Source organism: Dermochelys coriacea, chromosome 2, assembly GCF_009764565.3.
Source record: "Dermochelys coriacea isolate rDerCor1 chromosome 2, rDerCor1.pri.v4, whole genome shotgun sequence".
Lineage (NCBI taxonomy): Eukaryota > Metazoa > Chordata > Testudines > Dermochelyidae > Dermochelys > Dermochelys coriacea.
The window spans coordinates 105,758,327-105,775,853 of record NC_050069.1 but is presented as its reverse complement, the minus strand read 5'-3'; the positions used below and the strand labels follow the sequence as shown (position 1 = coordinate 105,775,853).

The 17,527-nt window shown below is 39.0% G+C and overlaps 1 protein-coding gene across 5 annotated transcripts in view; it reads right to left on the bottom strand.

Annotated features, from left to right (window-relative positions):
* The window catches only part of NFATC1 (nuclear factor of activated T cells 1), a 148,640-nt gene that overhangs the window by 61,473 nt on the left and 69,640 nt on the right, over positions 1–17,527 (bottom strand). For all 5 annotated transcript variants that reach the window (XM_038393335.2, XM_038393333.2, XM_038393334.2 and 2 more), the window contains 2 exons: positions 2,722–2,777; positions 893–1,025 (listed from right to left, as the gene is read on the bottom strand). In XM_038393335.2, the coding sequence (XP_038249263.1) occupies positions 893–1,025; positions 2,722–2,777 (189 nt within the window). The remainder of the gene's footprint in view (positions 1–892; positions 1,026–2,721; positions 2,778–17,527) is intronic.

Below are 17,527 nucleotides of genomic sequence, written 5' to 3'. Positions count from 1 at the left end.
CCTCTTACTCCATTGTATGGCCTGTTCTACAGAGTCACTGACAGGTCCCTCTGGCCCACCAACCTGACAGACAGCAAAAGGATGCTGTGGACTTCACTTTATCTCTGACCTGAGGCCAGGCACCTGTCCTGCAAATAGCATTAACTACTCCCTAACCCAATCTTAGGCTAGGCTAGAACTGGCCTCTGAACTCCACATTCAAGGAGCTTGTGTGTTCAGCACTCACAGTGGCCTATAAGTAACACTGGGAGGGATTCTCACCTCACTTTGAGACTCAATTTCCAACCCCAAACAGGCAGGCAGGTGAAGGATGGGTGGCAGGACAAATCCCCACCAGCTCCACCTCAGAGCACAGCACAATTTGTGGGGCGAGTTCAGAAGCATTGTTAGAATGATATGCTCTCTGGGGTTGGGAAGTTGGGATTCTCGAGGAAGCCTGAGAGACAGCTCAGCAATCTCATTTTTTAAAAGAGTCTTTCTGCTGCCCATGGGCACAGAGGACCTTCTTTCTCCTCATGTACCACATGAGGAGCTCTTATATGTATTGAGCATGTATAAACACAGGCACATTCCAGGGTCCACCTGAGGCCACAGGCTTCGCAGACAATGAATAAGGCTTGTTGTGATTTTGTTCTAACAAGAGAGAGTTCAGAAGTCTCTACCACTGAAAAGGAAACACTTTATTTGGAAGGTGTCTTCCTCAGACAGCAAATTAAGAGACAGCCCAGTGGGGCAGCTCACATTTTTTATTTTATAGCAATAATTACAGCCCTAAATTGCTCGAGTGAGCTACAGAATTATTATCAGTTACATTCTATCTTTTTTCTGTGTCTTTTTAGCAAATATTCATATCTCTAGTTTCCACTACCTGAGGTTAGAAATATATTGTTACCATTAGCAGGAAGATAGGTGAATAGCTGGTACTGGCTTCTCTTTCGCTTTCCATTGCAGACATAGAAATTGACCTGAACAGGACTGGTAATTCTCTGATTGCGGAAAGGTGGTATCTCCACCACCAATGAATTCTACAGAAACAAACGTTAGAAAGTCAGTACATATCTAAGGCATTAGCTCTGCACAATAATATGAGCACATCAACATGTCTCTGCTGAGTTCCCAAAGAGAAATATCGTAACTGCATACCAACTCGTGAGCAAGCCTTGGTGGAACTGAAGGTTGTGCCTGCAGCAGGTTTTCTGGGTCCTTTCTGGCTAATGCTCCCTGCAGCTTGGCCTAGATTTGGGTTTCTTCAGCAATGAGTTTGATTATTGGGGTCAGAAGTGTGAAGGCAGGATAATCAAAGCTGTACCACATGTATCATGTTTGTAGATGTTACTTGCTAGGGATTTATACTTTAAGAGGAATAGTTTCCAGAATGAATTATGAGATTGGGTCGGGCATCACTGGGTGACATTTGTTAATAATGTTTGAGCTGCTCTGATGCCCAGTACAGGTACTATAGAAAGAAAAGAAGCTTTAAATGGTGTGATTAGAGCTTACTCTTGGTATCACAAAAAGATTTTCCTTTTTAATATTACACCTCTACCCTGATATAACATGACCCTATAGAACACGAATTCAGATATAATGCAGTAAAGCAGCACTCCGGGGGGTGGGGCGAGGCTGTGCACTCTGGTGGATCAAAGCAAGTTCAACATAACACTGTCTCACCTATAACGCGGTAAGATTTTTTTGGCTCCCGAGAACAGCGTTATATCAAGGTAGAAGTGTATTTCCATGTTCCACAATGAAATATTTTTTATCTAACATATTTCTCCATCCATGTCAGTTTGTGGGGTGATCTTGTCAGCTCTTCTCACCCCAGGAAGATTAGACCTGGTCAATGCATGGGTGGGAAATCTCAAAAGGACACAAACTGCTACAGGAAGCAATGCTGGTGATCTCTTAGATGGCTCTCTTCCCTGAATTATTAGTGGAACAATGTTCCAACAGGGTGCTAAGAACAGACTTAGCTGCTGACAGCATCAGCTTTTAGACCCAAAAGTAAGTCTGTGGCTCTATTTTTGATCACCAAACGACCCCTAGCACTTTTTTGAATGAGTAAGAGTGATTGATAGTGATTAGTATCCTGGTTGGTTTAGCATTCAGGTCTTTAAACAGTTTGCTCACATTTCCCCAGTAGTTTCCATTGGATAAATTATTCTTCACTTCTCCTAATAAACTGTTGTGTAGGATTGCTGGACTGGAATAGAGGCCGTGCTTCCCACCTATAAATAGCTGCATTTCAGTGATAGTTTCAGTGATCAAGTCTGTAAAGATATACGCTTCTCAAACTGTGAAACTGGTCTCCTAAGGAGACTCCAAATCTTTCTGGAGAAGGCACAAGGAAGACAGAGAAAGTGTTGTGTCGGGTGGGTTTTTTTGTTTTTTGGCAAAAGCAGAACCCAGAAATGCATTTCTTTCTTTGCTGAGCCTGAGCTCAAAGTGGAATTGAGCCAGCAAAAAGAAAAAAAGATACAGGCTGGCCCCATCCAAATATTGAAAATACACATTCCAAATGCATTTATTTTCGGAATAGATTTCATTGAAGGCCTTTTGCCCCCACTCCCATTAAAAGAAAGGATTCCAAGAGGGAAGGCCTTAGTACTTTGTCTGTGTCAGGGTTGGGAAAGAGTCTTGGAAAACCACTCTGGAAGAAGAGTGCTAGAGAAATGAAACATATTTTTAATTGCGATGTTAAAATATTTAAGGCATACTTACTGGTTTGCACATTTCTTTGTCAGTTTTGGCTTCCATTTCCCACACATGGTGACCATCTAAAAGACAAAAGAAGGAGGAAAATAAATCTAGTTCTGTGCTTTGTTTTCTCCCCTTCAGCCTGAGCCTACAGCTGTTGACAAGTTTTAAAAGTTCTGTTGGGGTGAAGGAAGAAGGAAAATAGTTCTGTTGATGGGTTGCCCAAACTTTGCCCAACCAAGAAGGCACATAAGTAACTTGCCTGGAGCATGGGGTCCCATTTAGTTTGTTTAAAAGGGAGGGAGCAGGATGGGAGTAAAGAGATTGGGATTAAAAACAATTTGCCACCAATATGAGTAACTCACTTCACCGCTCAGTTTTCCCATATATAAAATGGGAATATTGATGCTTACCTCCCTTTGTAAAGTATTTTGAAATGTATGAATGATAAATACTATAAGAGCCAAGAGTTAGGATTAAAAAGGAGCAGTGTAATGAAGGGTATCAAATTGTAGCTGTCCTCATTTTCAATAGGTCCCAGCATGCAATATTCTATTTTGATATGAGCAGCCTGATACAAGCTGTTTAAGTTTCTGCTGCTTAGATAAAGAAGCAACATTGCTGGGAAATGTAGTTTCTGTGCGTGACACCTCCACATTAAAGATCGATGTACACCAGTGAAAGATCTGCTCCTAGTATGTCTGTGGGCCACATTGTTGAATTTCGGGGCTGCATCTGGCTTGCAGGCTGTGCTTTGGCCAGTCCTGTTCTATTAGTTCAATGTGTCCACATGAGATTAATTTTAAACCATGCGTTTTAGGTTTTCTGGTGATTTCTTTTGGGAAATATTTGTTTTAAAAAAATTCATTGATACAGGAACAAGTGGCCAATGAGGAGATTTTTTTTTCAGGGCTTCAAAACTCAACAACAGGGAAATGAGAAAAATAATACAAAATGTAAGGTTTCCATTTACTGAGCCTAGAAAAGGAAAAATATGTACAAATGGCCACAAACAGATCACTGTCTGAGTTCAGCTGCAGGGACACTTGTGGTTTGATGCACATGAGATGTCATTGAAGTGAATGGGAAAATTAAACTTGATGTCAACTCTTGTATATTTATTGCAGCATTGGGACATGCAAATGCAAATATTAGTTATTTTGAACTTCACCACACAGCTGTTCACATGTTTTAAAAAACAGCCTCTCTGGAAGGTACCAGTGAATGCACTTTTTCTTCTCTCTTCTCTTTCGTGCCAAGGATGGAGGTGACACCTTTAAAACTGTCTGATTTATTACAAATGTCTGTAAATAATATTTTTGTGTACAGCACTCCCACTGTGAAAGGAATGCTGTAGTGCAACTGGCTTTGGGTGATTGTTTTTAAGTCTAAAACCATTTCTTTTTAACATAAAGAGACACACAGTGTGAATGCCACACACTTTTGAGCACAACTAATTTCTATCAGAAATAATCAGCATATATGCCTTAGTTTCTTCCTCCATTTTAAATCATGCCACCAAATAAAAATAAACAAGAAGAATCTCTGCAGTAGGGTATTGCAATAGTAGGGAGACAGAAGAGAAGAATTAGCTATACCAGCACTCAAATCTTTCTAGCAGTGTCTTTTAGGACTGCCAGGATTAAACAGACCTCGCAGGAGTACTGGGTATAACTTCAGAATTAATCTACCAGATGCTTTTTCTAAATTGACAATAAAAAAACCTGACCACAATCCCTCAAACTGGAACCCATCTTTTCTCCGTGGGAAAAAAAAAGTTAAAGTGAAGTTGAAATTAACATGATTCTGAAAGTATCAGAATTTTGACAGCACTACAAACTATTCAGAGTAACAGTCTGCTTAGGAACCTCTGCTTTAGTAGTGTTCTTACCTAAAGAAGTGCAGTCTAGTAGTTAGCATGTGTTAAATTTGCTTCTGTAAATGGATTACCAAACTTCAGGTTTTTTCGTTATGTTTTATTTCCACCTTGCAAGATGAATGACTTGACTCAGGATTCTGTTTTTATTTCTTGCCAATATTTTTGTAAAATTCAAAATGGCTCCTTCTACAGCTAATCTTTCAATTACCTCATCCAATGCTTCCATTATGTGCTTTTTAAATTTTTATGATGACAAAGAGTGAGTTTTTTCAGAAACATTTTAGATGATATAATCTAAACTGTTATATATAAAATAATCCCGAGCTGTGTTTATTCTTTGGCTATTATCTAGAAGCTAATAAGAGCACTAGCTTTTGGTCCAATAAGAAATTCTCTTGAGAATGTCCAGACCTTTGCTGTTTAAGGGGGCGGGGAAACAGATGACTCATTAAGAGTTAGTGACATTTCATTTAACCAAAACATAAGGAGGAGAAGTTGTTATGAAGCAGAGACAAAAAGTAGACAATTCTTCATGTTACGTCTGGTGAACCGAGAAGGAAATCTCAACGCCCACGGACTGGGATCAACTCCAGGAGGGAAACCTTAGACCACTACGTCAACTTCTCACAGTAAACATGTTTTGCAGGTTTACACAGTTCAGCTGAAATTTAAAAAAAGAAAAGAAAAGAAGAAGAAAAAAAAAGATGGGAATGGAACAATTTGTGGGGGCTTGAAACATTTGCCTATCTCAGGGAAAAGTGTTTTTCTTCCAGTGCCACATATGCCCAATATCCTACCAAGTATGCAGGATACCGTCTCTTGTCAGAATGTGCCTGAGGAGTGAGGACCAATAAACCACAAAAGTTTCCATTGTAAGTCTGCCACATCTGCATCAGCTTGGCTGACTTGGAGCCCAAGGCAACTCCCTTCTTGGCCAAGGTCCAACAAAAGTACACCAGAGCAATTTATACCTTTCCAAAATGCAAATAATTCAAATTACAGACATAACACAAAGCTGAAGCAGACACATTTCAGGCATTCCCGTTAAAGTTTACTCTCTGGAATTACTGTACCCAAATGGGCAGTTGTTATGAAAGAGAGAGAGAGAGTCTTTTCCAAGCAACTTATTTTATTTATTTATTTACATTTACAAAGTATTTTTAAAATCCCCTCTCGAAATCAAATGCCTCGTTTCAGTCAGAGTGTTTGATAACATTTTGTTACGGTATATTGAAGGGACAGACGTATAGGAAGTCTCTCTCCAAATTTCACATTTTGCTTCTCTTTTGGATCAAGAGAATGCCTCAGGGTTTTAATTTTTTTGTACGGAGAAGGGAGGCACTCCACAGAGAACACAGAGCAAAGCCCACTGAAGTTACTGGAGATTAAATCTTGGCCCCACTCTGGGGGTCTTCAATAAGCTTTGGATCAGGGCCCAGTGTGAGGAACCAGCTACACAAATAACAAAAGTTCTATGCGAGCAGGAAACTGTTTGGCTCTTTCTACTCAGGATGGATCTTAAAGTCTGGAAGGGCAATATTTAGTGCTGTTTGTCATCATTTACAGCTGGCGATCAGTGTAATTGTCAACCAAAAACACAGGGATTTGTTGGGAAGTCTGACATTGAAAGACTGATAACTGTGATGTGCTGTTATTGATAGCATTTTCTGTTCTGAGCGTGCTTCATCCAGCTCTGCTTTATCGGGTTTTTTTTCAGTCTGTGGTAAGCCCCTGGAGTTACTAGTGATGAAAACACGGTACATCTACTTCATTAGTATGGGTTTTTTTGAACTTTTCAATATATAAACACCCATTTAAAATGAAATGGCTCAACAGTGAATGGTTCTTTGTAGTTCACTCCTATCAACTGCTTACTGCAGAATTAAAGGAAACTGTGCAGATGTCCAAAAGTAAAAATATTCTAAATCATTAGGGAATTCCCTGCAGCATGAGTCACAGAAACGGCTTCCCCACCACACCCAACTAGAAGATTTCCACATAAAAAGGCATTGTAGGCCTGTTTTAACACAGCAGAAGCACTAAAAGAAGTTGAGTAAACCTCACAGTATCAGTTACTTACATATATCGTTGTGGTTTGTTAGGCTTCAATATTTTTCTTCATACAGCTGTAACTTAGAGTCAAAGAGCTATAAAGTCTTTCCAAAGAATTGTTCTGCTGTCTTCTAATCCTTATTGGTGTATATCAGAAATTATCTTTATATGTCTCTAGGACTGTGTTTACTTTCTATACACCAGAAAATTGCTGTTAAATAGCTAGAGGTTTAAGAGATCACAAGAGTCAAACCAGCAGTTTAGCTGGAAGATTACATTAACATGAAGGTTTTATAGGCACACAAAAATTAAGAGGAGGAACAGCAAAATAAAAGAATATGCATTATCAAAACAAAAAAGAACTAGAAACCAGAAAGCATATGATATCCATATCTGGTGATCACTCTAGCCTTTCCTCCATGAGATGGACATAACTGGAGACTTTCTAGACACTTACATTGTCTTGCTTTACTTGAATAGGTTAAAAATATTCCAGCTTCCCCAATAACCTGCAGTCACTCAAAGACATAGAAAAGAACAGATATTATGTAGGATTTCATTGCCTATACTTTGCCTCCTTCCAATCTGTAGTTAAGCCGAGCTTGGTGCAATGTGAATTGGGCCTGTAGTTTTTACACAGATATATTTTTCAACCAAAGGTATGGAGCTACTTTCTCCTAAAGGAGCCCATTGTTTGATTAATTGTTGTGAGTTTGCTGTCAACACTGATTTCCTGAACAGCTCAGTTCACCTTATAATATAGGAGATCCACAGCAAACTGTGTAATACTGAGGTCCAAACTGAGACACTGTTTGAGCAGAATATGGCATGACCATATGTTCTGATTTTTGGTGCCCTAAAGACATAGCCTACCCTACACTTATTCAAGTTAATGTGTATTTCACTGCCATCCAAATCCTTCCGCATAACAGGAGTCACTAGTTTTAGATTTATCTTCTAATCATTCATTCCTGGTGAAGCGTGTTCATGTTATCGCTTGACATGGAGATGATTGATCTGCAATTATATCCTGAGGGAAGGGTAGGTTTCTATGCTAGAGGAGAGAGTGGATATTAAGTTGGAGTCTTCTCATTCAGACCTGCAATCAACCAGCCTTGTGTTGAGATACCATCAGTTCTCACAAGGTAAGCAAGCTGAGTCAAGGGTGTACTTGCACAAGAAACCTCCAAAGGAAACCTAGTAGGGCTGTCGATTAATCACAGTTAACCCACGAGATTAACTAAAAAAAATTAAGCGCGATTAATGGCAGTTTTAATCACACTGTTAAACAATAGAATACCAACTGAAATTTATTAAATATTTTGGATGTTTTTCTACATTTTCATATATATTGTATTCTGTATTATTGAAATCAAAGTGTATATTATTTTTATTACAAATATTAAAAATGATAAAGAAATAGTATTTTTCAATTCACCTCATACAAGTACTGTACTCTTTGTCATGAAAGTGCAACTTACAAACGTAGATTTTTTTTGTTACATAACTGCTCTCAAAAACAAAACAGTGTAAAACTTCAGAGCCTACAAGTTCACTCAGTCCTACTTCTTGTTCAGCCAATTGCTAGGACAAACAAGTTTGTTTACATTTACAGGAGATAATGCTGCCCTCTTCATATTTATAATGTCACTAGAAAGTGAGAACAGGCATTCGCATGGCACTTTTGTAGCCAGCTTTGCAAGGTATTTACATGCCAGATATGCTAAACATTCGTATGCCCCTTCATGCTTTGGCCACCATTCCGGAGGACATGCTTTCATGCTGATGACGCTTGTTAAAAAAAATAATGCGTTAATTAAATTTATGACTGAACTCCTTGGAGGAGAATTCTATGTCCCCTGCTCTGTTTTACCTGCATTCTGCCATATATTTCATGTTATAGCAGTTTTGGATGATGACCCAGCGCATGTTGTTCATTTTAAGAACACTTTTAATGCAAATTTGACAAAATGCAAAGAAGATACCAATGTGAGATTTCTAAAGATAGCTACAGCACTCAACCTAAGATTTAAGAATCTGAAGTGCCTTCCAAAATCTGAGAGGGACAAACTTTGGAGCACGCTTTTATAAAGTCTTAAAAGAGCAACACTCCGATGTAGAAACTACAGAACCCGAACCACCAAAAAAGAAAATCAACCTTCTGCTGGTGGCATCTGACTCAGATGATGACAATGAACATGCATTGGTCTGCATTGCTTTCAATTGTTATCAAGCAGAACCTGTCATCAGCACAGACGCATGTCCCCTGGAATGGCAGTTGAAGCACTAAGGAACATATGAAACTTTAGTGCATCTGGCACGTATATATCTTGCGATGCCGGCTACAACAGTGCCATGAGAACACCTGTTCTCACTTTCAGGTGAAATTGTAAACAAGAAGTGAGCAGCATTATCTCCAGCAAATGTAAACAAACTTGTTTGTCTGAGCGATTGGCTGAACAAGAGATAGGACTGAGTGGACTTGCAGGATCTAAAATTTTATATTGTTTTGTTTTTGAATGCAGTTTTCTTTGTACATAATTCTACATTTGTAAGTTCAACTTTCATAATAAATAGATTGCACTATAGTACTTGTATTAGGTTAATTGAATTTTGTTTTTTTACAGTGCAAATATTTGTAATAAAAATAAATATAAAGTGAGCATTGTACATTTTGTATTCTGTGTTGTAATTGAAATCAATATATTTGAAAATGTAGAAAATATACAAAATATTTAAATAAATGGTATTCTATTATTTAACAATGTGATTAATCGAAATTATTCTTTTTAATCGCTTGACAGCCCTAAAACCTAGTAACTGTAGGAGGTAATGCTGATGATTCAGAGATGACTCTTCTCTCCAAGTCAGTACTGAACAAATACTCCCCACTTATTGTCTTACACACCGCTAAACAGTTGCTTTATCTCACACTGGAGGTGGCTGCATTTCAAGGCTCAGAAATTCATAACTTCTAAGGCCAGAAGGGAACATTATGATCATCTAGTCTGACCTGATGCATGACACAGGCCACAAAACCTAACCCAGTGATTCCTCCAGTGAAGGGAATTATTCTTCCCTATAGCTAACCAAATAATGCTGGGCTCAGTAACTTGTGGATGAAGTTGATCAGTCTGTACAGACTGTGTATCAGTTTACATTTGTAAAGATATGGGTATGCACTTTATGATAGGGTATGCACTAGCAAATACAAAATAGAAATATTAACAGCACTGGCTAAGTAGCTGTCTGTCTCTGGAAGAGTGTAAAGGAGGAAACATTGTTTAGAGCAACACAGAAGAATGCCTGTTGTATATACAATAAGGGCCCTTCTTTCAACTTCCTCAACAAAACACGGCTTCTTTTAGTTTAGTGGTTTCTTAGATCTCCACTAATAGGGACTGAGTAGGAAGTTTGGCAAATCCCTCCCTCTCCCTGCCATCTATGTAAACAAAAGGGTGTAGGGTTTGACTAGAGCCAACTTCAGAGCAGCTCCATCCTCTGAATGCAGTCATCTCCTCTCCCCATGCTGGCAGCATCTCCTGCCTATGCTCACCTCAGTCTCTCCCTCCCCTCCTCTTCCTGCTGTGGGTTCAGTCTCTGTTCTGACACCCTTATCTGCCAGTGCTTCTCTCAGCCATTATTCTGATTTTCTCCTCTGGTTATATTGTTTTCACCATTGTCTCTTCCCACTCCCTCTGTCAAAAGGACACTCAGCTACATGCTCCCTCCTTCCAGTTTTTCCCTCTTCCCTGCCAGAGAAACCCCTCCCGTTGTCTCTTATATTTCCAGCCATTTTGCTCCCCAGGACAAGAAAGAACCCTTTCATGTGCTCCATTTCCCCTTTCTGTCTGAAACTCCCACCAACCTGTTGCCTTTTCTCAGAAAAGTCAAGGCCTAGTGGGGGAGGATGGCTGTGGGGAGACAAAGAATGAGAAGGTCTTCTGGTAAGTATCTGCACTTTTGGATGCCAAATTCAAACCCATCATTACAGGTTCACCTATAGCTGGAATATATTTATTTTTATGATGATGATGATGGGATTTTGGGTGTATTTGTATACACACTTTTGCAATGTAAGGCTGAGTTTTGTGTTCCTACTCTTATGTATTTTTTTGCAGATTTGAGCCGAGTTTTGTATTCAAATGCACACACAATCTCTGATGTAAAGGCTAGTTATTTTTTCTTTCAAAGTTCTGTTTAAATAAAAAAAAGCTTAATTGAACAACAACAACAAAATGTTGTCGAGAAGCCACGTAATAAAAATCAGATAAAAGCCTGCTTCTTCTATGTATCACAGTGTCTGTAGACACCCACCATCTGAAAGTCAGACCCCATTACATTTTCTTAGATTGGGAGTTTCTCAAAGTTTCTCAAACCGAGAGATCCCCAAAGCAATAGCATCATGTTTACCTCTGAATACAAAGCACTTTGCAGTGTCTATAAGATGCATCTTCTTATCTAACTTTATTACATGGTTTCTAGCAAATTTTGCATTATTTTTGGTTCAACTAGACCTTTGAAATTAACTATATTTTGAGACTGATCATTTAAATAAGTTTCTTTGCTAAAAAGTGACTGTAGAAACAGAATTTGGAGTTCTACATCTGTTGCCTCTCAATGATTCTAAATCAAATATACTCTATTTACAAGTAAAATCATAGTTTTTTCCTTCTCTTAATTGTCAGCCCTGAAAACTCCTTCTGGAACACGAAATTCAAGCTGAGTAGTTTCCTTTCCACACCTTATCAACAGTAGTAATGAATGGTTCTTAAGACCAAATTCTGCGAGTAGGTCTGTCCATGTAACGCCTCCATCTTCAAATTATACTCTCTCCCATACAATCCTGAGCCAACTCCCTCAGCTTAATCCTGCATCTCATCCTGTCTCTCAAACTTCTCCAATACATATCTTCCAGTCAACAAACTTATCACCACCAAAACTGAACTCCAGATCTTCCCTTCCAAGAACCACTCCTTTCCTCTCACGCCCTCTGTCATCACTGACAGCTCCACCGTCTGATCCCCATGCACTTGGGCCTGTAACCCAGGAGTCATCACCGACTTCTCCTTCTTTCTTTCCTGGCGCAGCCAAGTTGGGCCCAAATCTGGCCATCTCTCATCCAGGCTCGCATCCTCTCCCATCATGACTGTTGCAACCTCCTCTCTGGCCTCTCTGACACCCACATCACTCTTGGATCTAGTCAAAATAATACGTACATCTTCCTTGCATGTCAATCTCAGTTTGCCACTCCCCAATCCTTTTGACTCCCTCCACTGGCTCCCTCTATTCCAAAAACATCCAGCTCAAGTTTAATGCCTTTGATACTCCCTCCCTACTTAATCTGCCCTTGTCTCTTATGTCATCCTCTGCGGCACTCCCCTCTGCAAATGATGCAAGCCTCGACAGAGCCCCTTATCTCTCTATTTCTCCCTTAACTATCTTTATACTCTCTTCCATGCTGTTCTTTACACATGGAATGCCCACCTTGAACTGACCCACTGTCCTCTCCTCCTTCAAGTCTCTCTCTGCTTCTACCATGACACCTACAAGAAATTAACCTACTAATAGGAGTTACAACTGCAAAAGCAGAGCACAAAACAGTGTAGAAAGGTGCAAGTTTATAGTCCTTTTTCAGTTATGTTATCTTTCCTAGGCTGATGTCCCATCCCACCTCTCGTCTGTTCATTAGCTCCAAACCCCCAAGGGTCAAAGTTAAATCTGTGTGTTTGGATGGCACTCGCGCACAGCCAATCAGGTTCATTTGCAGAGTAGCAGGGAGTGGGGGAAAGGAGGGAAGAAGAAGGATCCCTCTTGTCAAATCCACACAGATGTAACCTAAAATTCACAAGAATGCTCAAACACCTGTCTGGCAACTGGACTCATGGCCTCCGGGTTACTGTCTTATTTGAAGGAATGTTGGCAACTCAGCCCAGCCAACCGCCAGAGAACCTACCCCTATTCAGTTCAGTCCACTTCTGCACATCTGAATTTGCCATTACATTCTGGTTAAACCTAATTGAAAATGTGATTGAAAATACACACATTTTCTAAGAGGCATTTCTACAGAACCGCACTCTGAGCTTTACTATTGGAACCTACAGTTCTTTAGCTCACTGGACCTTTACCTATCTCTGTGGATGAGGTGTGCATAAAATATCATTGATAACATTAGAGTGATGCACTATATACACTAATATAGTATTTAAGGATCAGATTGTACAGAGCTGAAGTCTGAGGTCTGCACACAAGTAACACCATTGCATGCACAAAACAGATGCTTTATCCCTCAAATGGCTAGGTAGCTCACTAAATTTCCATTTTCATGTGCAACTGCAGTATCATGCAACTGTAGGCACACTTACCTGCGTATCTTTTGCCTCCCTTAAAAAAAAATACCTGTCCTTAGTCCACAGTAGATGCTTGTACTTGACCAAAGGCATTTAATAAATACTACTCTTAACCGTGACAGAGGCACCTTGGTGATGATACCATCTCACGTGTACAGATGCTGTCTCATTCTATCTTTACCATTCCTTAGGCTAAAAAGCCAGGGAAATCTGAAACATGCTGACATTTCCTACAAGCTATGTCATAGCTTCTGCATAGGCATGAAAAGATTCGGCCATCTAATGACCCCATTATTTGATGAAACTATCAGCCCAAGGATATCTGTTTCTGGTCAATGGCCAGAAACCTCCTTGGCTAGCAACAGATATCTAGGAACAAGGTACAAGTGACCTTCACATGAGCGCTGTGCTCCCAACTGTATGCCTCTCAAGTTTCTAGTCTCTCCCACTGCACATGAGCCAGTGAATAAAACTCTTAGTACTAAGCTGACCTCTGATAAACTGGTGGACAAAGATAAAATTATGTAGCATTTGCTCATCTATAAGCGCATTATGCCACTTGCTTATTTATTCTATGAGCTACAGTTTGATTACCAGTGTATAACATTACCCCTTTTTTTTTTTGGCTAGCTGCCCCCCAAACTGTGACTGCGACTAGCAATAGAAGGAGCAATGGAAAGATCTCTGAGAATGTAAGATCTTTTACTGAATGGCGCTCTGCCAAAACTCTGGTCACCAGTCTCCACGTCACATCTCACCAAAACAGATTCAAACCGTGAGCTTTCCAGTGCATCAGAGAAAAATGAAAAGCCCACATGATTCCGGGACTGTCCGGGATTCAGGACTGTCCATTACATGCAAAGGTGCTTCAGGAACATATCAGTTATCAGATGTTTGGCAAACTAAATGACCTCGTGCGACAGCCCCGCATTTGAATACCCGCTGTATGGAAAAGCTTTTGCTTGGGCAATGTTCAGCAGGCAAAGCTGAGATTTCCCAACAGGTTTCTATGCTTTCAGACAGAAGTTTTACCTTGCAGCAACGGCACATTGGTTCTATTCTTTGCTAGAGATCATGAAAATTGCAAAACAATCTGCAAAATGTTTCTTCACATTTCTAAATGAATGCGTGTTGGCTGTAGTCCCTTCCCTTTTCTGTTTGCTGTCTGGTTTCAGAGTAGCAGCCGTGCTAGTCTGTATTCGCAAAAAGAAAAGGAGTACTTGTGGCACCTTAGAGACTAACATATTTATTAGAACATAAGCTTTCGTGGGCTACAGCTCACTTCATCGGATGCAAATGTTTGCTGTCTGTGAACCTTCACTAGATCAGGTTTTACTAGCACAAAAGTTTATAATAGGTGAATTTAAGCTTGCCTAGTGAAATACTTGCTGAAAGCAAATTTAAAATGTGCTTTCTCTAAGCATATGCATCAAAAACCTGATTTCCTTTAACTATCTGAAGTCTTTTCTATAGTACCCATTACTAGGGCTGAGCAAAAATTTTTGGGTGAATAGTAAATTTACCAATAACTGCATTTTGGGGGGCATCAAAACTACTAGTGAATTTAGATCAAATTTGGCAAACAATTTTGAGGAAAAAATTGAAATGTCTAAATGTTTTGTTTTGACATTTTGAAATGAACTCTTTTGATATTTCATTTGAAAATCAAACATTTTGTGTAGAAAATGCCATTTCAAATCAACATTCCAAGCATTTCACTTGACCCAAACAAAATGTTGTTCCATCAAGAAAAAAAAATCCATTTCAGTTGGAAAAAACCAGAATTTCCCCCCATATTATTCAATTCAGCCACCAAACCAAATACATTTTTTTAAACCAGCTACTTGCTTGGCTCTACCCCTTACCATGGCATCTAACTATATAGATTTTAAGAGCTATGCCTGCCCTATTAAGGAAAAGAAATAATCACAGATAAGCAAGACAACAAATGTTTGAAATACCAAGTGACAGAATAAATGATATTTACAAAAAGGTTTGTTTAATAACTTCTAATAATGACTAAATCTGAGAAAATCCTGTTCTGTTTGAGATCATTCCAGAAACAGAAAAAACGATGACGTTCTTTGGAGACTTAAGCTTCATTGACTTTTGCATAATATCTAAGGACAGTCAGCTTTGTAGCTGTGTCTCAGAATATGTAGATGCTAGTAATCACTGCTCATTTGATGTTTGAGTAATTAATAGCATGTTCAAAACCACTGAAGTCATCCAGAGAAACAGCAATACTTGTGAAACAGCAATCTTGTGAAATTTACTAATATACATGACAGAAGTATGAGAAATGCTTGAGCACTTACATTTGTCATGGAAAGTACAAATGTATATCCTTATCCATAAAGAGACATCTCTATAAATTAAAGGTAAAAAACCAGAATTTTGGATTGAATTTATTCAAAAAAACAGTTCTGTAATGATCTTGGTCATTGAACTCCAACCTTTCAGCTTTTTAATTCTTTTATCTCCTGATCTGGTCATTAAGCATAGAGCCAAATGAGTGTATATGGAGATTCAAATGCATTAGTGGAATTCTGCCTTACTAAAAAAGATACAGCACACACTTGTAATCACAGCTGAAAAGTCTGGAGAATCTGAAAAAGTCTGCCAGTAATGAGCATTTCAGTCCCTTGAACCTAATCTGTTAGTTTTTGCTGTCCTTTGGCGCTGTGGATCTTGGTTCTGTTCCTGGCTGGTTACCCTATGAAACATTTTGCAAGCTATTCTGAAGAGAAGCTGTTATTTTACTGTCACAATAATTATATACTCAGTTTTGTGGGTCACCATCCATAATAATATTGCTGTAAGGTAATCAGCAGCATGGTCTCCAATATGGTGATTTCTGGTTTGGTATAGGACTCTCTGTTTCTCTTTGCCTTCAACGGCTTGCAAATTAACGCTGCTACTTAAAAACTAGTTTTGAAAAACAAATTACTCAGCATCATCCCTTATAACATTAGAACAGAACCTATGTTTTTTGAAGTCATTGCGTCAGAAAGAAAATATTTTGTCATTTCTAAGCCCAGTGTACTTTCTTGGAAAGCAAATATGTTTCTAATTGAATCAAATTATGTAAATTAAATGCAATGCCTTTTCTTCATGTGTAAATGCCTGTATACAAATATTAAAGCGTTTTGTGCTCATGTGCTGCAAGTGTCCAGGAAAAATTGTTGAGCATCTAACTTCTGAAGATGATAATAAAATAAATAAATAACCACAGGCTTCTATACTGTGTCTAATGTCCAGCAGCAAAAACTGAGAAACCCAGAATCACTTGTCATTTTTGAAAATCTGGGTTTTTTCCGTTTCCAGAAGGAGGAGAAAACCACAAACTTTAAATGGAGAGGTAAATTGAAAACGCAGAACATACATAAGAGTAATGCGTAATGAACAAAGTCATTGTGGGACCCACTGATGTAAGGAAATACTGAATTTAAAAGGTCAAACCTCTTAAGCATAGCTGGCATTCATATTTTAACTACTACTGTGGCTGAGTTTCTTGGATGCACATTTTATATTGACTTTCATCACCGGAAAATATGGTCTGATGTGCAAGCAAGAAAGGATTGACCAAAATCCTTTGAAATAAGGACTTATTTCAGTACTTGAACTTTTTTGTGGTAGTATAAAAGGTCTGAGCATATTACAGTATGCTTCTGAAAAGACGCTGCATTTATCTTGTAAGAGCTGCCCTTCTGCCTTGATGCTGTGCTGTATTACAAAGAAATTCTACTTTTAAACAAGCCCTTTTAAATACAACTAATCCCCTCAATTAACCACTTTCTTCCCCACAAGAGATGCAGCATCTCACAGGCTGTGTTAGTATTTCACATTGTTTCAAACACTTCTTTGCTGAAAAATAGTAATTCAGGGGTTAACTGAAAACACGACTCTGCTGCCTCCCCAGTTCAAGAACCGACTTGATCATTCTTCAGGGATTCCCTTTTGTATGAGTCATTGTTAAGATAGACAGACTCCCCACGCAAAGAGGCCAGGATAATGCCATTCCTCAGGAGATTACGACAGCTGAGGGTTAGCCCTTAAAGACAGAAAACTCAGAACTCATGCATGGGAAAACATTCAGTGGACTACAATGCACTGAGCAGACATAAAGAAATTATTCAGACAGAAGTCCCATCCTGCATTAACCAATTAAACATGCAGAATATCATGATCTTAATCACATTACATCTACACCCTAGTCTAGGGATTTTGCCGGAGTAGGGACTACTGAATGGAACCCACGTAGTATAATGTAAAATTATATATAACTGCTACATTCTTTTTTTTTATGATTGTAATTTTTCACAAGGTCTATTACATTTGTAATGGCTGAAATCCTATAGTTAACTTCTACCCAGTAGAAATGTGATCAACATTTAGATTTAAAAACAAACAACAACAAAAAAGTGAGTAATATAGCTAGTAATCTTCATAAAGATTAGTAATTTAACGTTCTAAGTGGCGGGAGGGCAGGGGAAGGGTAGAGAAAGAGTCTGACTGCACTGGTGCTCCATTTCCTGCCCTGCTTTTA